This window comes from Callospermophilus lateralis, chromosome 2, assembly GCF_048772815.1.
Source record: "Callospermophilus lateralis isolate mCalLat2 chromosome 2, mCalLat2.hap1, whole genome shotgun sequence".
NCBI lineage: Eukaryota > Metazoa > Chordata > Mammalia > Rodentia > Sciuridae > Callospermophilus > Callospermophilus lateralis.
In genome coordinates, this window is record NC_135306.1 from 191,676,335 (window position 1) to 191,701,917 (window position 25,583).

General features: G+C 37.6%; 1 protein-coding gene and 1 non-coding gene across 12 annotated transcripts in view; one reads left to right on the forward strand and one right to left on the reverse strand.

The window, feature by feature from the left end:
* Positions 1-25,583, reverse strand: part of Ambra1 (autophagy and beclin 1 regulator 1) — a 189,844-nt gene that overhangs the window by 44,379 nt on the left and 119,882 nt on the right. For all 11 annotated transcript variants that reach the window (XM_076847114.2, XM_076847120.2, XM_076847119.2 and 8 more), the window contains one exon: positions 7,099-7,209. In XM_076847114.2, the coding sequence (XP_076703229.1) occupies positions 7,099-7,209 (111 nt within the window). The remainder of the gene's footprint in view (positions 1-7,098; positions 7,210-25,583) is intronic.
* On the forward strand, positions 1,020-1,122 carry LOC143393176 (U6 spliceosomal RNA). Its single transcript, XR_013090494.1, has one exon. It is a non-coding gene; the product is annotated as a U6 spliceosomal RNA (small nuclear RNA).

Genomic DNA, 25,583 nt, shown 5'->3' on the forward strand with positions numbered 1-25,583 from the left:
TTTCTCTCATATGTGGAAAATGGGTGGGGGGAGGGGGGATGGAGGGAGGGGGGAGGGGGATGGGGGGGGAAGAAAGGTGATAGTGGGGGGAATCTCATGAAAATTGAAAATTGAAGGAAGATCAGTAGTGTAAAGAAAAAGGACCAAGGGGAGAGAGGAAGGGAGAAAAAAGGGAAATACTGGGGAATGATATGAGCCAAATTATATTGTTATATCATATGCATATACAAATATGTAACACAGATTCCATTATGTATAATTAGAATGTACCAATAAAAATATGGAAAAATAGGGCCAGGGTTGTGACTCAGTGATAGAGTGCTTTTCTAACATGCATGAGGCACTGGATTTGATCCCTGGTACCACATAAAAATAAAAACAAATAAAATAAAGGTATTGTGTCCATCTACAACTAAAAAATATTTTAATAGTATTTAATAGTACTTGATATATGTTAATTCTTTTGATTCTCATAACAATCCTATGAACTTTGCATTATTACATTATTACAATCTTTATTTATACACAAGGAAAATTAAGTATAGAGAGATTAAACTACCCAAAGTCATACTGCTAGATGGTACTTGAGCTGAGATTTGAATTAGTGTAGTTTAAGAATTATGTACTTGGGGCTGCTTGCTGCGCATGCATAAGATCCTGGATTCAATCCCCAGCACCTATCTCTCTCTCTCTCCTTCTCTCTCTCTCTCTCTCTCTCTCTCTCTCTCTCTCTCTCACACACACACACACACACACACACACACACAATTATGTAATTATGTACTTAAGCCAGGAGGAATGGCTCATGCCTATAATCACAGTGACTCAGTAGGTTGAAGCAAGAGAATCACAAATTTTAGGATAGCTTTGGTAACTTGAGACCCAGTATCAAAATAAATATCTCACATAATGTCCAATAAAGTTGACAGAAGGTTATCAAAGCATTCACTTCTCTTTATGTTTTAGCTGTGGGAGAGAATCAGACCCAGATCTTTAAGGGCAAAGAAGGGTAAATAAGGGTTTCCTTGGGCAGCACATATACTAAAATTGGAACAATACAGAAGATTAGCTTGGCCCTTGCATAAGGATGACATGCAAATTCATGAAGTGGTCCATATTAAAAAAAAAGGTAAGTAACTCCAATACTGCTCTGAAGTTCTTCCAGTTATTCTTTAAACAGCTACAGACAAAATAAGAAAAAAGAAGTTATATTTGTAACACAAACAACACTAACACCACACCTACAAAAATCTCATTAAAAAACAGAACCACCAAGATCCATTTTGCTTATGAATATCAATGAAAAAAATACATTAAAACCAGGTAGGGTTTAACCAACTAATATAAGAATGGGTGAAATGTTGTATGACTTATTTTTTTGTACTGGGGATTGAACCCAGGGGAGCTTATCCACTGAGCTACCCCCAGCCCTTTTTATTTTTTTAAATTTATTTTTCTAAATATTTATTTTTTAGTTGTAGGGGAACACAATATCTTTGTTTCATTTTTGTGTGGTGCTGAGGTTTGAATCCAGTGCCTCATGTGTGCTAGACAAGAACTCTACCACTGAGCCACAACCTCAGCCCCTTATTTTTTATTTTGAGACAGGGTCTCACTAAGTTGCTTAGAGCCTTGCTAAGTTATTGAAGCTGGCTTTGAACTTGTGATTCTCCTGCTTCAGTTTCTGGAGTCACTGGGATTACAAGTGTGTGCCACCAAACATGGCTATATAATTAACATAATTGATTACATTAGATCTAAGAAAAGAAAAATTATAAACTTGTAATTACAAAAATTATAAATTATAAGATCATAAATACTGAAAGGGCATAAATAAGTTCAATACTATTCTTGATAAAAATGACTAGTAAAAGAGGAATATCTGGATAATTTTTAAAATAATAAAAGTAGTTCTAGTTCAACCCTATCAGCTAGTAATACACTTAATGGGGGAGGGTATATACAATATCACTATTATTAGGGTTAACACTAATGTACTTAAAGAAAAGAAATCACAAGCTGAGCACCATGGCACACACCCACCTATAATCCCAGTGACTCAGGAGGCTGAGTCAGAAGGTGTATAAGTTCAAGGCCAGCCTCAGCAACTAGGCAAGACCCAAGCAACTTAGTGAGACCCTGTCTCAAAACAAAAAATAAAAAGGGCTGGGAATGTGGCCTTGTGGTAAAGTACCCCTGGTTCAATTCCTAGTATCAATGAATTAATCAATCAATCAATGTGATGTGGCTCAATGGTAGTATGTCCCTGGGTTAACCCCCAGTATTGCAATAACAAAATCACAAATGTAAAAAACTGGAATGGAGAGGGTAAAATTATTATCTCTAGGAAGCATACTTAGATAACTCCATGAGATTTAATAAAGTAAATACTATAACCAGTAAACAAAGGCCAGTATGACAGTTAAAAATCTTAAGAAATGTATAGGATTTATATGAAGACGACTTTAAAACATTCCTATGAATACAAGAGAAATTTGGATAAACTGAAAATCATATTGTAGGATAAGATAAAGATATTTAATCTCCTTAAGTATTTATATAAATTAAATGTGATTATAAAAAATTATACTGCCAGATTCTATTTTTAAATTTTTTTTTAATTATGTATTTATTTTGTGTATGTATGTATGTATGTATGTACATCAGGGACTAAACCTAGGGGTGCTTTACCACTGAGCCACATCCCCAGCCCTATTTTGTATTTTATTTAGAGACAGTATCTCACTGAGTTGCTTAGTGCCTTGCTGTTGCAGAGGCTGACTTTGAACTCACGATCCTGCTGCCTCAACCTCCCAGGCCACTGGGATTACAGGCATGTGCCACCATGCCAGGATAAAAAGTAGTTTTAATATTCCTATCAAGAGAAAAAATAAAAATGTAGTTAAAAAATACAAAAGTAGACAGAAAAACTTAAAAAAACCACAAAACAAAACAGTAAACTAGTTCTACCAGATTCTAAATCTTCTAAAATGAAACCCACACTGGAAAAAGTGGCACATGCTTATATACTTGCAGCAACTTGAGAGGCTGAGGCAGGAGGATCATAAGTTCCAAGCTAGCCTCTGCAACCTAGCAAGTCCCTGTCTCAAAATAAAAAATTAAAAAAGGGTCTGGGAAGGCAGCTCAGTGGTTCTACTCCTGGGTTCTACTCCCAGTACCACAAAACACAAAAAACAACAAAATCCATGTGAACTCTCATCTGAACAATCAGCTCACTATAACAGAATAGCCTGAAAATATGTCTGAATACACACAGAAAATTAATAGTATGATGAAAAATGACATTCCAAATCAGTGGAAACAAATGGAATATTAATGGGCTGGGACAAATAATGAGCCATAATGGGGAGAAAGTTGGATCAGTCTTCTTATGGGGGATTAAGTTTCCTAAAGAATCAAGGATTTTAAATACAAAAAATTAAAATATAAAGTACTAAATGATCAAAAAACTAGAAACCATAAAAGGAAAGTTGTATAATTTTGATTTAAAATAAGTTCTATGACAAAAATAACCTTCAGCAAAGTCAAAAGATAAATGACAGGTAGGAAACTCTTATTATAAGTTAATTTTCTGATTTATAAAGAGCTTCTGTAGAGTTGCTGAGGAAAAGACCATTAACACAATAGAGAAAGAGGTAAAGCATGTAGGCAGGTCAAGACAGAGCAGCAAACAGTCAAGTATACAAAGAGACACACAACCTTGTCTGGGACCAATTTAAAATGTTCACATACTACTTTTTATCTATCATATTTGCAAATATATAAGAATTCAATAAAAGTTATCAGAAAGAGTTTAGGGAATCAAGTACTCTCATGAATTGCAGGTAGGAATTTAAAGTGGCACAATATGCACAAAGGGCAATATGGTAAGATCTACCAAAATTATCAATGTACATACTCTCTTCCTCCCTGAAATTTCAATTTCTCGGTATTTATCTTATCAATATGCTTATACATGTGCAAGATGACAAACTGTAATATAGCTTGTATAGCAGAAGGTTGAAAACAACCTAATAGAACACAAGTTAAAAAATAAAATTTATTCAATGAAATACAAGGCAGCCATAAAAAATGAATAAACTCACTGACTGACTGAATGCAGTATTGGGGATTGAACCTATGGCCTCCTGTATGGTAGGCAAAAGTTCTACTACTGAGCTACACATCCTCAGCTTTGAATAAATTCTTTCTATATTGATATGTAAAGATCACTAAGATATACTGTTAAAAAAAAACATAAGAAAAATAGGTACAGTGTGCTGCCATTCAGAATACATAAAAGGTGGGAAAATATTACTTTGCATTTGTTTTTATACATACATAATATCCTTGAAAAGACAGACAAGAAACTGTTAACAGTGGTTGCCTGTGATAAGAAATGGTAGGTGGCAGGGAACAGGATTGGAAGGCTTCATATTGTACATCTTTTTATATTTCTAAAATTTTTGAACAGTGACTGTATTACCTAATTCATATTATATCAATAGAAAGTGACAAATTAAGGAAACAAATTACCTGTAAAAAAAATTACAGCCAGTAAGATTTGGGCCAGAAAAGTAGAGATGAACAAACACATTTTGGTTTTCTTTCTTCTTTCTTTGGGGGTGGGTACCGAGGATTGAACTCAGGGGCATTCAACCACTGAGCCACATCCCCAGCCCTATTTTGTATTTTATTTAGAGACAGGGTCACACTGAGTTGATTAGCACCTTACTGTTGCAGAGGTTGGCTTTGAATTTGAGATCCTCCTGCCTCAGCCTCCCAAGCCAATGGGATCATAGGCGTGTACCACCAAACCCAGCACATTTGGTTTTTGATAAGGGAAAGTAAACTGCTATGGATTCCTAGTAGGATTAAAGAACAGATTATTGGACATACCTGGATTATAAGCATTTAGAAAGAAATGGATGAGATTTCACTAAGGAACAGAACATGAAAAACCAACCTCATTTCCTTTGATAAAAATATCAAGAATGTTATACAGTTGGGGGCAGAGGCCTGTAATCTCAGTGGCTCAGGAGGCTGAGACAGGAGGATCATCAGTTCAGAGTCAGCCTCAGAAATTTAGCAAGGCACTAAGCAACTCAGTGAGACCCTGTATCTAAATAAAATACAAAAGGGCTGGGGATATGGTTCAGTGGTTAAATGCCCCAGGATCAATCCCAGATAACCACCTCCCCACCCCTCCCCACAAAAGAAGAAAACACTGGCATACAGGGAAATGCCACAAATAGACAACATCTTAATTATTTTAAGGTATCCAACAAATCCTTTCTACAGATAAGACAGGAAACATATACTTCAGATGTGAATAACTAAGCCCTAAAATGTAATTTATGAACCAAAATCAACAGACAAAACCCACAATACAACAAAGCTTGGTGCAGTGTCCTGATTCACCGATTTTTCTTTTCTTTTCTTTTCTTTTCTTTTGGAACTAAGGATTGAACCCAGAGGTGCTTTACTACTGAGCCACATTCCCAGCCCTTTTTATTTTTTATTTTGAGACAAGATCATGTTAAGTTACTCAAGGCTTCCCTAAATTGCTGAAACTGGTCTTGATCTTGCAATCCTCCTGCCTCAGCCTCCCAAATCACTGGGATTACAGGCCTGTGCCACCATACTTTGCTCTGATTTATCAGTTTTGCTAATAATCTGAAGGAAGAAAGGGGAAGGGTGTTTATCAAATTAGTAGATGATATAAGAATGAGAGAAGACTAATCAAAGTTAATAAGATATTGAGAGGCAAGAGCTAGGAATCAATGATGCCATGATAAAATTTCATGAAAACAAATACAAACCTGCTTTGGTTTTTAAAAGATTCCAGCCACACAAGGTTAAGTACAGAGCATTTGAGTTTTGGCTTAATAATAATAAATCAAGAAATTTTAAGTGACTGCAAATTCAATAGTGGCTTCAGAAAAAGCTGCTGAAATCTTAGGTAAGATGAATACTGTCCAAAGTACTAGGTAAAAGCTCATGTCAAGACTCTTCTATTCTGTTCTGTGTCACCTCCCCTCCCACCTCCACACCCTGCCAAAGTTAAAATGGAAGATGAGCAGAACTGCCAAGGATCTGGAAGCGACACAAGATAAAGCAATCTAAGGCAGTAAGGCCTGAAAAGAAAGATTTAAAGGGAAAGGGCAATTTACCTTCAAATAGCTAGAGGAATGTTACTTGGAAGGCATCATTAGGCTTGTTCTTACTTTTTCTTTCTTTCTTCTTCTTCTTTTTTTTTTAAAGATTTTTTTTAGTTGTAAATGGTCTATCTATCTATCTATCTATCTATCTATCTATCTATCTATCTATCTATATGCAGTGCTAAGGATCGAACCCAGGGTCTCACACATGCCAGGCAAGTGCTGTACCACTGAGCCACAACTCCAGCCCCTCATTAGGCTTATTCTATGGAAATTCAGTGGTAAAACCGAACAGGAGGAAGGGGAACAGGGGCTCACAGTACAATAAAGAACAGTTTAACAGAAATTTTGTAGTGATGGTTAGAATCTCTAGTCAGATGAGGCCATCAGAAGAATACAAGCAAGGTCTGAACTACCACTTTTCAGGAATGTGAGAAGGTCCTTCCTTAGACACCAAATGAAATGAAATGTCTACAAAGTTGTGATTCCAAGTGAATAATGGGAACATGAGACTACGAACTTCTCCAGAAGCAAGGAAAAAAGAAGTTTTAGACAGATATATCTGTAAAAAAAGAAATAAACCATACCACTCACTTCAGTCCAATCAGGTCTGGATTTATAAATGAGCTTAACATCACTATATTCCTCTTCAAGGGTCACAAGGTGTAGCCTTCAGTCCTGATACTACCTTCTATTTCTGATCCTTTTAGTTCCATCTAACTTTTAGACTTGGCCAGTGAACTACTAGACCATAAATCCTCAGGGCTCAAGACATGTTAGCTGGAGTGCTGAGGTGAGCAGAAGAGCTGTAGAATGGCCTGTGTCCATCAACTACCCAATGAGACGATTGAAAATCCAGTGCTACGTGAGGCTTTGAGTTCTGGCTCACCAGAAATGTATCCCCTTCCACCAGGACCCCAGGTTGATATTGGCTTACCATTACTTATCTCTGGAAGGTCAAACTTAGTGAAGTCCCACCACTGGAGCCGGTAGGTGGTATTAGCAATGTTACTGGCCACAGCAGACTGTCCATCACCAATCACTGCCCCTGATGGAGGAGAAAACAAAGACAGAACAATACATCATTTGTAGAACAGAAAATAATAGTGAGATTAGTAGAAGGGAGAAAAGAGAAAGAACCACAACTAAAGTTGGGGGAAAAAAAAAAAAAACCTGTGGAATATCATATGGCAAGGTTTTTACCTCAAAGAGGAAACATATTATATCCTAAGGAACAATTCTATGTGGAAATATAATTCCATTCATCAACCCTTCCGTTATCACTTAACATTTATTTTGTGCCAACTCTGTGGTAGGTCCTATACGTATACCATCTCATGATCTAAAGAGGCTCATGATCTAAAGAGACAGATGTGTTTTCATAAAAATGTGGAGAAAGGAAAGTAAAAAGTGGGAGGACACCATGAACATGGAAAAGCCAAAAGCATTTTAGTCCTTGGATGTTTTGATGGTAAGCAGCACTGTTTTGGAGAAAGCATCTCCTTTGTAGATGACCTTCTTCCTCATAATACATCGCAAAAGAAGGCTCCCTTCAGGGAAGAGGCAGCTAGCACACAGCTGACTGGATAGAGAGACGGTAAAGAACAAATGAGGAAATATTTGTTAATCTCTTTCAGAATCCTGGCATGTAACAGGGCAGAAATTCATGAGCTAGTTTTGCAGCATCAGAATATTTTTATTGAGACAATTTTTTATAATTCCCCCCCAAGAACTTCCTTGAATCCAGATTTGCTTGTAATATTTCACAGTTTAACTTTCCCTGATATATACTTCTGTATGACATTTTTCCCTTGGTAACCAATTAAATAAAAATGGATTTTTTTTTAACAGGGTGACACTTTAATTTGCAGTTGTATTTCATTTACATGAACATGTCATTTCCTCCTCCTCCTTCCGAGGTGCATTTCATACACAACCACCCTTGTGATCAGACAGAGCCAAACCCTCTTGGGAGAATAGAACATTCTTAGATGCCAGATAAGCTAAATGGTATTCTCTGCTACAAATCAACTCCTATTTTCAGAAACTGAACTTGTTAGAGCATACTAGCTTTGGAACGATGGACAATTTTATACCTGGATTCTTCAATATTAACCTACTCTTTCCCCTGCACATATCATTGCAAAAGCACCTTGTGATCTGTGATTTCTTTTTCCTTTTAGAGAGTTGCATTTATTGCTCTGCTAATCCTGATGTTTGCCCATTCTTTCCTCAAATGATCAAGGTGTTGTTCAGAGAGAAAATGTCTTCCATACAAGGCATAAGATAAAGAAACACATTCTTTTTACTCTTATAACTGCTGCAGGCCATCAGAAGACACTTCTCAACATTAATTTATTAACAGTCCTTGTCCCAGTTTTAATTTGTAAGGAAAGGTACAAGTAACAGTTCATTTCCAAAGATAATGATATATCTCTAGATTTCTGGGGTCTCAGCATGGGTGATATTGTCTTCATGGGGGTTAAAACTGGTGCATGAGGGCCAGGGGAAGTGAGGTAACCATTCCCAAAAGACACTATAATCATTTGTTCCCCTCCCAAATGCCAGAGTATATAAATAATTTTATCTATGACATTAAAATTTCATGGAATGATGACTGGGGAAAAAAATGTCTAAAAAGGTTTCTCAGGAGGATAATAATGAAATAAAGGTTGAAAAATAACTGTTCTAGAAAAACCAATATCCTTAATTTTTGAATCTTACAAATTCACAGATAGTCCCAAACTATCATGATCTACATGAAAACCTGAGAAAGATAGCATTTAGGAGTGTTGTCAACATACCCACTGACCTCAAACCCTTATTGAGGACCGTATGTCATACTGTTCAGATGAGGTTAAAGCATGTCCCTTCCTTTAACCTTAACAGAAAAATGTTTCTTCAATAATCACATGTGATGTGAGAATATGGGAAACCTTTGGTCATAAAAAAGGTCAGATACCAGCCAGACTTTCTTTTTGAATATTTTAATCAGCTTTATATTTTTTTATGATTCTGGAATCTGGTAACACCTCATTCCACAAAACAATGAGTTTGCAGAATTTTCTTAAAATGCACTTTCTTGTTTTTCCTAAACTATATAATAATACAAATAATTTTTAGTTTGAAGTTCTACCATTTTCTTTTAAAGACTTAAGTTTCATTCTGACCCACTGAGCTTCTTAACTGTTCCCCATGCTTGTTTATCTATAATCTAGATGGCTGATATCTATCTCCCTTTGACTACCAGTCTCACAAATTACTTTAGATCCTTACAATTTCCTCCAACTTTACTAGAAGAGCATATTACACAAAAGGAAAGAAGGTAAATTACTTTTTTAGTCTGTGATGAACGAAATGCTAGTTGCTAAGAGAGGAAGGAAAATAAATGAAGGAAACAAACTTCATATTCTGGGAGCTTGTTCTGGGGGAGGAGATGGTAGCTACAAACAGGAAAACAGTTCAGGAATAACCAGATGCTTTCCAAGTGCTGTGGATCTGCAACTGGGAACACAAATGATAAAGACTCCAACCCCCCTCTCCAAAGGCATCCTGTATGATCTATGCCTCAAGAAACATTTTCTGGAGAACAGCTGTGCAATAAAATAAATGAGTAGGGTAGCACTGTGAAGAGACTAGGGAGGTGTTTTCTGCCAATGGTGCCAGAGTGCTGAGGAGGAACAGAGCCTGGCACCAGGGAGAATTGATTTTCAGTGCCATGTAAACACAGATTAGGGAGCTAAAGATGCCAGCAACAGATTAGAATATTATCACCAGGTTCTCTTCTGTAAGAAATGCAGGCCAACTGAGCCTGTCTCTTGGAAACATCAGGAAGAATATAAGTACTACTCTGTTAAAAAAAAAAAAAAAATAGTAGGCCTCTGGATGCTAAGTTCAAGGTATAGAAAATGTACCAGAGCAAGTTAATGGACCAAACCACAAAGTATTTACAGAGGAGGCACTTAGCCTCAGAAAACAAATCCTGAGAGACTGCCCAGGGATTTCTAAGGCTTCAAGGTTCTCCATGTAACAACAGAATGTAACAAGCTAGACTCAGGATTTCTCAAGCATCACTCTGCTCGTGTTTTGGGCCAGAGAATTCTTTTTGGGGGTAAGGAGGACTCTCATGAATCGTAGGACATTTAATGGCATCTCTAAACTTCATCCACTAGATGCCAATAACACCCATCTCCATCTAGTTGTGACAACCAAAAATGTCTCCAGACATTGCTAAATATTCCCTTGGGATAAAAACCATTCTTGTTTGAGAAACTCGACCCCAGATGAATACAGCCTACATTTTACCTCCAAAAATGGTACTCGTGAAAGCACCACTTCTGGAATGCCTGCTGCCAAAGGCACCAAAATTGTTAGTAACACTGATCATAGAAACTAATCAAAGGCAGAGAATTATAAAAATGGTATTCTGCTTCTCCTTAAAAGAAGACATTTCAAGAGAAACTTACATTATGAATTAGGACTAGGTAGGTCAATAGAAGAGCACCTGCTTAGCATGCTCAAAGCATTGAGTCTGACTCCCAGCACTGCCTAATTAATTAATTAATTAATTTAAAAACTAAATTGAATTAAATAAAAATATAGCTTATCAAAATTTGTGGGATGCAGTAAAAACAGTGCACAGAAAGAAATTCACAGAATTGAATACTAAAAACCAAATGATATAACTATGTAGGCAATCCCAAGGAATTAAAAACAAAAAACCTAGAACTATTAAGTGATTATAGCAAGCTGCAGAGTAAAAGTCTTGTATACAAAAGTCAACTGCTTTCCAATATACCAGCAGTGAACAAAGAAATGGTTTGAACTACAACACCATTTATGTTAGCACACACATATATACGAGAGAGAGAGAGAGAGAGAGAGAGAGAGAGAGAGAGAGAGAGAGAGAGAGAGAGAAGAGGAGGGGAGGGGCGGGGGAGGGGCAGGGCGGGGGAGGGGCAGGGAGAGGGTATATGGATCTAAAAAAGTATATAGAAGACTTACATGCAGAAAGCTGTAAATCTAGTGAAAAAAATTACAAAAAATACAACTAAGTTGGAGAGATATCCTATGTTCATGGACAGCAAGACTTAATACTGTTATGTCGATTCTTCCCAAACTGGATCTATAGATTCAATGCAATTCTAATAAAAATGCCAACAAATTATTTTGTGATTATTAAGAAAATTATTGTAAAGTTTATATGGAAATGCAAGAAACTCAAAACAATATAGAAGGAAATTTAAAAGTTGGAGGACTGACATTGACATTACTTAACTTCAACACTTCCTATAAAGCTATGATAATCAAGACAGAATGGCTTTAAGGGCCGGAGACATGGCTCAGTGGTAGAGTGCTTTCCTAGTGAGGCCCTGGGTTTGATCCCCAGCATCACAAAGCAAACAAACAAGACAGAATGGCACTGGCAAAAGAATAGATCCAAAGATGAATGAAACAGAAAGCCCAGAAATAGATCTGTATAAATCTAGTCTGCTGATCTTTGACAAAGAATTAAAAGCAATTCGATGGAGAAAATATAAGTCTTTTCAAATGGTGTTTATATAACAACTGGATATCCATATGCAAAAAATGAAAACAGAAAAAAAGCATCCAGACACAAATCTTACACTTTTCACAAAAATCAACTCTAACTGGATCACAGACCCTAGGGTAAAACATTAGAAGATCTAATCCCTAGGAGACTTAAGAGAAAATCGAAGTGACCTAGGGTTTACTGACAACCTTTGAGATATAACACCAAAAGCACAACCCATGAAATAAAAAATTAAATTGGATCTTATTAAAATTAATTTCTGCTATGAAAGTGATTGTTAAGAGAATAAAAAGATGAGCCAGACTGAGAGAAATATCTGTCCAAAACATTCATCTGATAAAGGATTGGTATCTAAAATGTAATTTAAAAAAAAAAAAAAAAAAAAAAAAAAACCTCTTAAAACTAACCCAAAACAAATGAACAACCTTATTTTTGAAATGAGTAAAGGACCTGAACAGACAGCTCACCAAAGAAGATATATAGATGTCAAATATGTTTATGAAAAGATTTTCAACACTACATTCATTAGAAAATTTCAAATTTAATTAAAATAAGAAACAACTACCCACATATCAGAATGGCTAAAATCCAAAACACTGATAACACCAAATGCTGACAAGATATGGAGTAACATTCATTGCTGGTAGGAACGCAAAATGGCATATCTACTTGGAAGAGGGTACGGCAGTCCTTGCAAAACTGAACATACTCTTACCATATGATCCAGCAATCCTGCTCCTTGATATTCATCCAAATGAGTTGCAAACTTACTTCCACATAAAAACCTACACATTGATGTTTATAGTAGCTTTATTACAACTGTTGAACCTTGGAGGCAACCATGATATCCTTCAATAGGAGAATGAATAAACTGTGGTTACAATGGAACATTGTTTACTTCTTTAAAAACACACTATCAAATATGAAAAGACAAGGAAGAATCTTAAATGCATATTAACTAAGTAAGAGAAGCCAAAAGATTATATACTATATGATTCCAACTACAGGTGGGACATTTCTAATCTGAAACCCAGAAACCCAAAACCTGAAATATGAAACTTTAAGTCTATGCAAATATTCCAGAATCTGAAATACTTCTGGTCCCAAGCATTTCAAATAAAGGTCTCAATCTGTATATGACAATATGAAATATGAAAAAGGCAAAACTCTGGAGACAGAAAAAGGTTGGTGGCTGGTAGGCAAGGGTTTGGAGGGAGGGAGAGATGAATAGGTGGAGCCCAAAGAGATTGGGGGCAGGCAATAAAGTTATTTTGTATGATACTACAGTGGTAGATATATATCATCATGCATTTGGAAAAATCCATAGAAGTTAAATCATCAAGAGTGAACACTAACATGTACTTTGGATAATAAAACTATGTTAGTCCTTCCATTGCAGCAAATGTACCACTGTGGTTTAGGATACTGATGATGGGGGAGGCTGTGAGTGTGGGAGAAGGGGTATATATGGGAACTTTCTGGGCTTTCCATTCAATTTTTCTATAAATCCAAAGCCTTTTTTTAGGGACTGGCAGTGTAGATCAGTGGTAGAACTCAAACTTAAGTTTGGTTCAAGGCCTTGGGTTCCAGCCCCAGTACCATAAAAAAGGGGGATATGGGCAGGGAGAGAACTTTTTTTAAGTCTATTAAGAAAAAAACGGAAAAAAAAAAAAGAGCCCAACACTTTTATTAAGTTCCAGGAATCTTTTTTTTAAAAAATAGGCTTCTAATTTTTATTTAATTACTTCACTTATTCTTTGTAGGTACTGGGGATTCAACCCGGGGCCTGACACATGCTAGACAAGTGCTCTACCACTGAGATACAAACCCAGTCTTCAGAGTCAGGTCTTTAATTAATTGGCTGGAAGCTTCAGAAATGTGTCTTGTGGGGTTGAGGATGTAGTTCAGCGGTAAAGAGCTTACCTATTGTATGAGGTCCTGGGTTCAATCCTCAGCACCACAAAAAAAAACAGAAAGAAAAGAAAAAGAAAAAAGAAATATCTAGGGATAAAAATCATAATAGTCATATGAGAGTCACCTGATTGGTCTACCAAGTCTGATTGCCTGCATGCATCTCTGTGCCTCTGTTTGTCTCAGATTTTCTCTTCTGTAGCTTGGAAAAAAGAACTGGGAACCTTTTGTCAAAACAGTTTCTTAGCCTCTCTCTAAGATCTGTTCTAGAAGCAGGGAAATGATGAGTATGATTCAACAGTTCAGTGAGAATACAGAACAATGGGAATCATTAGCAAATCTATCAGAAAAGCTAATTTGGGGAGGGTAAAAAAGGGCAAATTGCAAAGAAGGAAATAATTAAATTACATTTCAGTCCTATAAAATCAGTTTCATTTCAGGCTGCATAATTCAAAATGGCCATGTCTGTTCTTTTTGCTGCTGGGAAGATGAAATAAGAATGGGGCTGGGGTTACAAGCACTCATTGACCTAAAAGAAAAAATGGCAATCTTTCTGCTTGGTAAACTGAGGTAAGAATCAGCTTGTTAACTGGTCAGCAGAGTTGAGCCTAGAAATCCCAGGGCAGTTCCAAGTGAATAACTTTTCAAAATTCTTCTCAGAAAGCCACATGGTGCATGATTCCATTTATATAAAATGTCTAGAAAAGGCAAAGCTGCAGCTATGAAATGTAGATTAGTGGTGGCCTAGGGCCAGAGGGAGGAGGGAAAGGAAAATGATTACTAAAGCCTTACAGGGATTTTTAGAAGGTAATAAAAATGTTCTGAAATATGCTGGGTGAAGTGTGGCAGGAGACTGAGGGAGGATCCCAAGTTCAAGACCAGCCTTGGCAACTTAGCAAGACTGTCTCAAATTTTTTTTAAAAAAGGGGGGGGGGGGCAGTGGCAGCTGAGGATGTAGAACGCCCCTGAGTTCACTCCCCTCCCTCTGAAAAAAAAGTTCTAAAATATATTGATAATAGTAATGGTTGTACAACTCTGTCTATACTAAAAACCACTGAACTGCAAACCAGTAAATAGGTGGAACATATGGTGGGTGAATTAATAAGGCTGTTTATTAAACTCTTTAATATAAATTTTGGTCAATTTGTTAAGTAAAAAAATGATACTTCTAATTCTGGTATCCATTTGCACTTCTTAATAACTTAGAATACTGGTGAGCATATTTTCATTTGTGTATCGGAGCTTGATGTATTTCTTTTTAATGTGCACAGCCTACCCAAATCTTATGCATATTTTTATGTTTGTTATTTTGGCTTTTTCTATGGATTTGTCCAAGCCCTTTTTAAGTGGACAAACTGGCTTCTGATAATGAAAGGTAATTCTTCTTAGAGCAGTATAACACAGAAATATTTAGCCATGAAAACCATCTTTCCTAAGTGTATAACTGAATGTAATCCTAGGAAGAACCACTTAATATTTTCAGAAAGTTTCATTCCAATACAGTCTTTAAATGTGTCCTAAGAACAAGGCATAATTAAGCACTCAGTCCCACTCACTTTGTCACCACTTAACAATCTCATCTAAAATTCATAGTCAAGTATTCTGTAGTGGGGGGGGGCCTGAAAAGGGGGCCTGATGGCAAATAACAAGATTTCCTCCCATGAGACAAGTGCCCCCAAGTTTCTCTTAGTTACTATTTATGGTTCTCATTGAGTAAAAGGGTCAAACATGTATATTTCTTTAAAATTTACAGCTTTATCAAGATATACCTCATCATACCTTACAGTCTGCCTATTTAAAGAATTTGATTCAAAGGTTGTTAGTATAGTCACATAGTTGTGTAACCACCACATCATCAGTTGTACAATCATCGCTATTGTGTAATCACAGAACATTGTCATCATAATCTGTCAGAATCCTTTACTCTGTCATATTCTCTCCCTATCTCTTCACAATCACTATACTTTCTTTCACAGTTTTGTTTCTCAGGAACATTCATGCAATAATCATGTAGCAAACCTACTAAACTGTATGATTCTTTCATTAGCATAGTGTTTTTAAGGTTCAGATATGCTATACAATGTTTCACTACTTCCTTCTTTTTACAGGTAAATAATATTCCATTGTACATTTATAACTGAGGCATAGGTTTACATGAGATACTAGTATTAGATATTAGTTATTTTTTTAAATTTGACAGAAAACATACTGCAAGGAAACACATAAAAATACTCAATGCTCTGGGTTTGATCCCCAAAACCACATCTCCCCCAACAAAAAATTTTTCAAGGGAAACAATTATTTCCTTTGAAAGGAAAAGGTAGGGTATCAAAGATCAATTCTCTATAGTTGCAACTGATTCTTTGCTTGAGGCCAAAATTAAAGATAAGAGTAATATAAGAGGGAATATAATTTTCTGTCAACACACACATACACCTCAAAACAAATAAACAAAAAACCCAAAATGCAAAAAGACACTATGTGGGTATCAATGATTCTGGCACAGGAAATAGTCTATGTAAGGCATTTCATCTGTCATTGGATTTAGGCTGTCAAATAGCTGTTTTAATGGTCACTTCACCTAGTGCTGAGCTTTCTTTCTTTCTTTGGTACTGGGAATTAAACTCAGGGGTGCTTAACCACTGAGCCACACCCCCAGCCCTTTTTTATTCAGAGACATGGTCTTGCTGAGTTGCTTAGGGTCTTGATAAATTGCTGAGGCTGGCTTTGAACTTGTGATCCTCCTGCCTCAGCCTCCCTAGCTGCTGGGATTACAGGCGTGCACTACTGTGCCTAACTCTGATGCTGAACTTTCTTTTTTGAACCTAGGGCCTTGTCCGTGCTAGGTAAGCACTCTACCACTGAACTACATCCTCAGCCCTAATCTGATATTGAGGTCAATTATCATATAAGTCTGAAATATGTAAATTTAATGTGAATTAAAAGGTGAATATTTTGTTAATATAGACTTCAATAATTACATGTGTTCTTTGCAGAAGTAAGGCCCATAAACCAACAAAATTTTAACTGTTCAATTGCTAAAGGATCCAAAGCTCCTGCTCTGAATAACAAGAGTAATATTAGTCCACAGACAAATCATGAGCTTTAGTGGCAGAATCAAGAAAGATATTATTCAGAAGGCCAACAAAATAAATGATAGTCGAAGAGCTCAACATAGAAATTACTAAAGCCTAGAATATGGATAGTAAACAAGAAAAGAAATAGCCATCAAATATTTCTATACATCACAAGTTTCATAAATTTTTTTTTTTTCTCAGTTCAAACTAGGATTGTTTGGCTACAACAAAGCAAAGTTTACAACAGGCCAAGAGAAGCAAGACAAAACAGTCTGATGCTCATTGTAGCCACAACAGTGGTTAGAGCCTTCCTATTCAAAGTAAGTGTAAGCAATATGAAGAATCTGGTATGTTTTGTTTTTTTTTAAATTGTGGTAAAAAGCACATAACATAAAATTTACCATTTTAGTCATATTTAACTGTATATTTGCCAGAGTTAAGTGTATTTACACTATCATGAAACAGATCTCCAGAACTTTTTCATCTTGCAAATCTGAAACTCTATGTCCATTAAATAACTCACATTCCCCATTCACCAAACTCCTGTAACTACCATTTTATTTTCTGTTTCTGTGAATTTGACTACTTTAGATATCAAGTAGAATTACATGGTATTGATGCTTTGGTGTTGACATTTAACATATGCCTTGAAAGAAGAGATGCCTAAATAGGGCAGCATGCACACAAAGTCATTCACAGTCATGGCATGAATTCAGAGCAAAACTAAAATCTAGAAGAAAGTAGTGAGGTCTAACTAGAGAATGGAACTTCTAGACTAGCACAACCATTCTCCTTAAAAAAAAAATAAGTAAAAAGGTCAAACAGAGGACAGAGCCCATGCTCTGGACAGACTGGGGGTAGCAGACTGCCATCAGTCTATTTTGATTCCTAATTCAGCAAACCCCAATGATTCAGTCACATTGCCTTAAATGCTATCTGGAATTCTACAATGTGTTATCACTTTCCCCCAAAAAGGAGTAAGATCTCGTTATCGAGTCCTTCCTCCTTCTTCCCATGGTATCAAAACCCAGGATTAATCTTGGCTACTATTAAGGCAAATGAGCTTTAGGGGCAGAATCAATAAAGATCTAGATCTTGACCTAGATCTCTGAGGTCAAGCTAAGAGGCTCCAGTGTGGGTAGATGAAAAGGCTGAAGCCCATTTTCATCACCACTGTGGAGTCCTGCCCTTCTTCAATACATATGTCCTAATGAAACAATTACCTGCACTTATACTAATGATGTAATTGGGACAAGTAATTATGAAAGCAGAACATCCATTTTCAAAGAAATGAATATCATTACCTTTCTTCCACCCACAAACATTATTTAAGACAAAAACAAATAAGCTCATAAGAACACATGTACTGAAAGATTCTTAGGAACAGCATTCCAAAAATCACAGTATTTAGGTAAGGGGGGGAGCAGAACCTCACAAAAAATCCCAAACAAAAAACACCTAGCATTCACTCCCACCAGACAGGGATTTCCTCAAAGCCTCTACCTGTGACAGAAGACATGCAGATAAATGAAATAATTCTAGGGGCTGGGTTTGTAGCTCATGCTGGGTTTATAGCTCATGAGACCCTGGGTTCAATCCCCAGAACCACATAAAAAAATAAAATTAACAAATAAAAATAAAGATATCATGCCTATCTACAACTAAAAAAATATTTAAAAAAAAGAATTATTCTATCTCCACATATACATCCTGGCATTTCCTATATTTAGATCCTAACAACCTGGTTTGGCTGGAAGCATGCTGGCTTAGCCAGATCCCTTGGTGAAGACAGGGAAGCCAGATCCTCCAGTGCCTCAGCAATATAAGGACAGGCAGAGAGGGGAGGGTGGGAGGAGGACTGAGGGGGAAAGGTGAGAGAGAGCCACTGACTGACTCAAGCATTGCATAGCTCTCACCAATCACTTGTCTTAAATTGCTATGACTCCTGTGGTTTTTATTGTTTGGTGAAAGCACAAGTGAGTGAAATTGGACCAGAGGGTCTTGGGCTTGTCAGCAGCAGGAGGGAAACGACCTTTATTGCTGCAAAAAGGATGCAGATTTCAAAAGCCTAAAATCTGCAATGAAGGGAAATGGAAATGTGCTGAACGTGGGTTTGACTGGCAGCTTTCCTCATCTGTCGATCACAGGGTAATAAACACTGGGAGATGGCAGAAATGAAGATAAATGCTTTCAGCAGCACCATTCCCCACCCTCCCCTCCTCTTCCGCCCCCACTCAGCACATGACAAGAGAGTTAAAGCAAGAAAATAAATCAGCTTCTTAACCAACTCTTTTGTTAAAACTTTCCTTACAGGCCACCTACACGTGAATTACTGCTCTATGAGCCTACATTCTCATTAGGGGGCCCAGCTTCTAAAGGGTGAAAAGCTCCTGTCAAAAGAGCACCTGTACATTTCAGGGTACAGCATCACACATTAATGTCAGCTGGGGCCAACAAGAAAGAATCCAGGCCTGGCCTCGGAGAGAGAAAAGGCATAGAATCCTCAAGTCTGTCCAAGGCTAATGCAAAGCCTGGCACACTCAGGCTCCATAGACAACACGGCGGTGTCACTTCACTTGTTACCATTTACGCAGGGACAGAAAGATTAAGCTCCAAAGCTAAGAAAGAAGCCTTCAGACACTCAAGGGAATAAAAAAAGGTGATATTAGATCAGAAAACAGACTCTAGAATCCAACTGCCCACCAATTTCACATTCATACTGAATGAAGGAAAAATTTAACAGGCCAATGATTTTATGGGTTCAAGGGAAGTATTTATTTTGGGATGTGAGATAAAGGATTTAGAAGGGATTGGTTTTTGTTTTGAGACAGTGTCTGGTTATGTTACCCAGGCTGACCTTGAACTTGTAATCCTCAGCCCCCTGAGTGTCTGGGATTACAAACCTATGCCAATGCATTCAGCAGAAGACTAGAGTTTGTTTGTTTTGTTTAGGTACTGGGGATTGAGCCACAGCTTCATCCATGCCAGGCAAGCACTCTACTACTGAGCTACATCCCCAGGCTAGGACTACAGTTACTTGGGTATGGGCAAAAGATTAGCTATTTCTAATCCAAGTGGTAACAGCTGCTTCTAAGATGGCTGGGAATTTTGTAAAAACTAGATCCTGATTCTGCTAAAAGTAGGCCTGACAAAAATGTTAGTATGTAGATGCTTTAAAAGACATTCTGCTCTGGTGGGCCAGACACACTGTTTTCCCTTAGATTTTGAGGGGGAAAAAAATTCCAAAACTTTATTTTCAAGTACAGGAATCCAATGGAAAATTGGTAGCAAAAATAAAAGGGAAGAGCATGGTGAATGAGACTGTTACACTACAACCTACTCAGATACTTTAGTCCCCAGAATGAGGCACATGCTGTGGAATCCTGGGAAGCATTGCACTTACCATACAGATAGCTAATGTGGAATCATTTCTAATTAAAATCCAGTGTTCAAACATTAATACCAGGCACACAACAGAAAAACAATATTAACAAGCCATTTTTGAGATGCTGCTAAAAAGATGCAACTGGAAGACAAGACGACAATCCAGATTAGCCTTTCTAGTCTTAAGACCCAAATAAAATCTTACCTCCTCCCAGAAGCTTTCCTCAATCACAGAGAAATTCCTGCCCACACAATATTAGCTATTTTCATAACACAAAACACTTGTCATCTGTCGAGTTACCTGACTACCAATACATAAAGTTTGTTCTGAACTCAAATGTTTCTGTTTCTGCATGCAGCCATCAATTTTTTAGTTGGTACTGCATGGTTTTTCCTTCTGGTGAGCTACATGAAAGAAGGATCTGCTTTCCCCTTTAATTTTAAATATTGTACCATCATGGAACTTAAGAATGTTGCTATACATACAGTAAATATGAAATACACAAGGATGAGAAAAACTGATGGTTTTTTAAACTGTTTCTCCTACAAGGGAGATGATATGTCCTAGACAGCCTTTACAACTGGTATTAGCATATTTTCCATTGCCAATAACACGATCACAGAGTGAGTGAGTTATAAGGAAAGAGATTTATTTTGGCTCAGTCTTAAGATCCAAGGTTGAGGGACTACATCTGGCGATGGCCTTGTTGGCAGAGTACCAAGGTGGTGTAGGTCATCACATGGCAAGAAACAGGAAGCACACTGCTGGTCTCTCTCCCTTACTAAGTCACTAGCATTCAATCATGGGAGCTCAACCCTAATAACTTTAATTCCAATCACTTCCCAATGGCCCCATCTATAAACCTCTGGCAGAAAGGAAGACATTAAAACATATCTTAATATCCTTTTACTTTCCTTTGTAAAACTGATAAATTTCTTAGAAATGTATCGAACCTCACATTAAAAATAAGCTCTTGGGGTTGGGGTCGTGGCTCAGTGGTAGAGCGTTTGCCTAGCACTTGTGAAGCACTTGGTTTGATCTTCAGCACCACATAAAATAAATAAAATAAAGGCATTGTGTCCATATACCACTTAAAAAAAAATGGGGATTGAACTCAGAGGCACTTGACCATGGAACCACATCCCCAGCCCTGTTTTGTATTTTATTTCGAGACAGGGTCTCACTGAGTTGCTTGGTACCTTGCTGTTGCTGAGGCTGGCTTTGAACTCAGGATCCTCCTGACTCAGCCTCCCAAACTGCTGGGATTACAGGCATGCACCACTGCGCCCAGCACTAATTTTTTTTTTTTTTTTAAATAAGCTTGTTGGGGCTGGGATTGTGGCTCAGCAGTAGAGCACTTGCCTCGCACGGGTAGGACTCGGGTTGTCTTGTCTTCAAGGTAAAACGGTACATGGCATAAGAGAGCACTGATGAGAAAACATGGGGACTGGCATGTGTGTGTGTTTCATCTGTGCAGATTACTGTTCCTAGTTTGAACACAGAAGTCTGCAACTCTCCATGATGATGGGATACAAAGTTTGTGTGGCTTTATGTCATTCATAGCATACCAATGCAGTAGCACAAGCTTCAACTTGATTCTTCAACATTCAGGACATGTTTCTGTGGGTGTAATCATTAATGTCAGGAATTCCAAGCAAACAGAATGTAGCTTCCCTACCCACTTTAGAATTTAGTGGGACTCAAAAATCCAAAACTATTTCATGATAGCCAATTACTACTCCCCCATCCATACCTTAATGGACAAGGCTTAATTTTTTCCATAAAATTATGGAAAAGCATGTAAATGTTCTTCTTTCCTTTGTATTTCCAGTCGCTTATTTTTCTGTTTGTTTCTTCCTTACTTCTTATTGTGAGAAATTTTTTTAAATACCAGAAAGTAGCCAGGCACACTGGTGCACACCTATAAGCGCAGAGACTTGGGAGGCCGAAGTGGGAGATTACAAATTCAAGGCCAACCTGGGCAATTAAACTAGACCATTTAAAATTTTTACAAATAACAGCAAAAGGAGATTAAGATGTTAAGTTTTGGCATCTTCCTTTTTGCCAGAGCTATTGCCTGCACCTCTCAGAAATACTGAACCTGCTATCAAATCTCAAGGATACCTGTGAAACAACTAGCATATTATGTGCAGCACATACCTTTTAAAGACCACCTCTGTTGCTGGTCATCACAAAGACTGCATAAAGACCTGCAAACTTCTCTAAACACCCCTTAGAGTATGGAAAACAACATGAAGTCACCTAGCAGTTAACCCTAAACAACTGGTCCCCTTTCCTTACAAAACCATCTCTTGTCCTCTTTATTCTTCTCACTACATCTTTCAATGCCAGACTGACTGTTTTTAAAAGTAGACTCTTGATTGTATCACCTACTTAGAAAGCTTTAATGGCTCTACAATGCCTAAATTAAGGTAGACTCCTTAGTCTGCTATTCAAGGCCCTTAACAATTTGCCTATGCTCTACATTTCTGTGCTTATCTTCCACTGCTGGTCATTCACATCATTTTGTAAATGCGTTTTTAAAAAATATTTTTATAGTAGATGGACAGAATACCTTTATTTTATTTTTATGTGGTGCTGAGGATTGAACCCAGTGCCTCACATGTCACTGAGCTACAACCCCAGTACTGTAAATGTGTTTTAAACATATCCTCATATTTATATTTTTGTTCATATTGCCCGCTACCAAGACTCCTCCCTCCCTCTCCCCTAGTAAATGCTTACTAAAATTCTCTGATCTCTTAGCTTCTGTTCCAGACCACTTTTAAGTTTTTTTCTGATTTCACAAACCTGATATGATGTCCTCTTGGTAGCCCATTGCATTTTCTCTCTCATTCTGTCACTTTCTTTCCACTTGATTTCCTACCCTTCTGTTCAGGCAATATGCTCTATTGTCATTCACTCTGCCTGAGGACAGGTCTAAAACTTCGACCACCAAGGGCCAACTCAAAATCCACAAGCCAAGTGTACTTACTTGTACCCCTGCAACACTATCCCCACACCTGCATCCCCTTAGAAATATGTTCTTTTGTTAGCAAGGGCACACACACTTTCGTCATCTTTGAATGAAATATCTTAATGCTCTGACACAGAAAGTATGTAATAACTCTACACTAAATACAAAACAAAGGATCACTTGAGTATGTCTGACTTTTACTACCAGCCTGTCAGCTCCTTAAGAGTAAGAGAAATCTTAAATTGCCCTGAAAGATGTAAGTACCTCCAAGTCCTTGCACCCAACTAAAGAGCACCCTGTACAATGCAGAGTTGCAACTCAATTTGTTGACTTACTCAGATAATGTCTGGCTTTGAGAAATACTCAACCAGCAGAAGAACGCTTCCAGAATTCCTAAAAACACTTTTGTTTGATTTCTGCAGCTCCACGAAAGCACCCAACCTCTGAAAACATATCTATCGCAGTTCTCGGGGCACTAAGAAATTGATGGTTTCATACAGGAAAATAGTCCAAGATTTTACTTCTTTCATAACTGCAGCCAAAACAAAGCGGGGGTGGGCAGGTTTCCCACAGCAAGTTGGTAAAATGTAAAAAAGTTTTCCCCTCTGGCCTGTGGAGGATCCAAGCTGGGAGCAGGCCTTCTCCTTTGTTGGCCTCTGCAAGGCTTTTGCCTTGAGGCCAAGAGGATTAGCACAGCCATTTCATGCTCTGAAAAGTCAGAAAAGGGAGATGCTGGAGCTTTTTACTTTAGGAAATGCCTACCAGTCAGAGACTGGTTCTGTTTCTGTTCAAAAGATAAGCAGGGATGCTGAGGTTAAAAAGCAAAATTTGCAACAATGGTTAATGAAAGGTTTGGAAACAATGTACAGAATTAGGCATGGGATAAACTCCAAGAGGAGAGGAGCAGGTGCTAGAGCAAAAATGCAGCAGATAATCAGCACTAGACATTTTCATGAATTCAAAAATTTCCATGTATTTAAAATGTCATCAGGACGCCCTGTGAACAGAGATTTGATGCAGCAATTAGGGAATACAGGCTTATCCTCTTGGCACAAATACCCACAAATAAGCTTCTGGTATAAAAGTCAAAAGAAAGTAGAAAGAAAAGCTTTACCATAAAGTCGAGCAGTTGCTACATTTTCCAGCTTTAATAGTTGATTAGCTAGAAACCCTCAAACACTGTATTAAAAAGACACAGTGGTTGTAGGACCCAAGCTGGGTTTTGAACTTTGGGGTCTGGACTTCAGAAGGCTCAAGAAACACAGTAATAGCAAATAATCTTGTGCATGAGTGCACAGGCATGTGTTATTATATTAATCATGTTTTTAAATTGTCTGCATTTTATGATGCACTGACATCTTGTAGGCTCTGCAGACAAGGGACTGCCTTTCCCAAGGTAAGTTAATTTCTAAAGGTAGCAAATAACTTGCAAACCAATTAATTGAGAGCCCATAACCCAACAATACCCTCTATTAGACTGGTACACACCAAGCCCTAAATTCCCAGGGCAAGGCATAGACAACTAGCAACTACTCCTACAGCCCAGAGATCTGAGACAAAATTATTCAAACTAGTCTCATTCTAAACTTCTTCAGCATACTGACTCCTACTTTACCCAATCTATCCCCTGAAAGCTCCAATAAAGGCCGTGGCCCATGCTTCCCCCTCACCCCATTCTGCCTCCCGACTCCCTGGTACTTTTTCATGTGACTTTGTGTTACTTGGTGTGGTATGGTGTGATACCCTGTCCAGTGACAATCATCTCCTTATCCACTGCCCTTATCATACCCGAATAAAATCAAAATCCAACGTATACATAATGCATTTTTTCTAGTGTAGGGCCCAAGCTTTGACTCCAATATTTCAGAAAGTTCACTGTCCCGTAAAAGATTAAGAACTAGTGAGCTACATGTTTCAGGTCACATTGGGGCTTCATCTTAGTGGGTAAGGACACATCTCAGATGAAGCTCCTCTAGGATACATGCAAAGGCAGGTGATTGTTCTCAGAACAAAGAGAAATAGTGGAGGTTGCAGAGGGCTTTGTTTACTTTTGTCATTTCTTGGTTCTTTGCAGCACAGGAGATCATGAGACAAAGGAGTATAAAGGAAGGTTCATAAATATCTAGTGATAGTAACAACAGATTAGCATTTCTCCCAAATAATAGAAAACCTCTGAAATATATAGATATGATTTTGTTTAAACAGTCACAGAGTTTGAAAGATAGGAATTGTCCATGTTATGTTCTGTAAAAACAACTGAGGCAACCAATGACAAATCGCCTGCAAAGAGATAAAGACTTGGCCTTCAGCCTCACGAAGGCTAACAAAGATACAGATTCCTGATGTAGACCGAAGTACAGAGTCTTGAGACATGCCCAGAATAGAGAGGACTGATCTCAAAACAGAAAGCTTTTTGATGGCTGAGTGGGACCTGAATATTAAACAGATATTTATCAAACATAGCACTGTGGAAGATGTATATAAAATGGTAATAAGATGTGCTTCTTGCTTGGTTGGA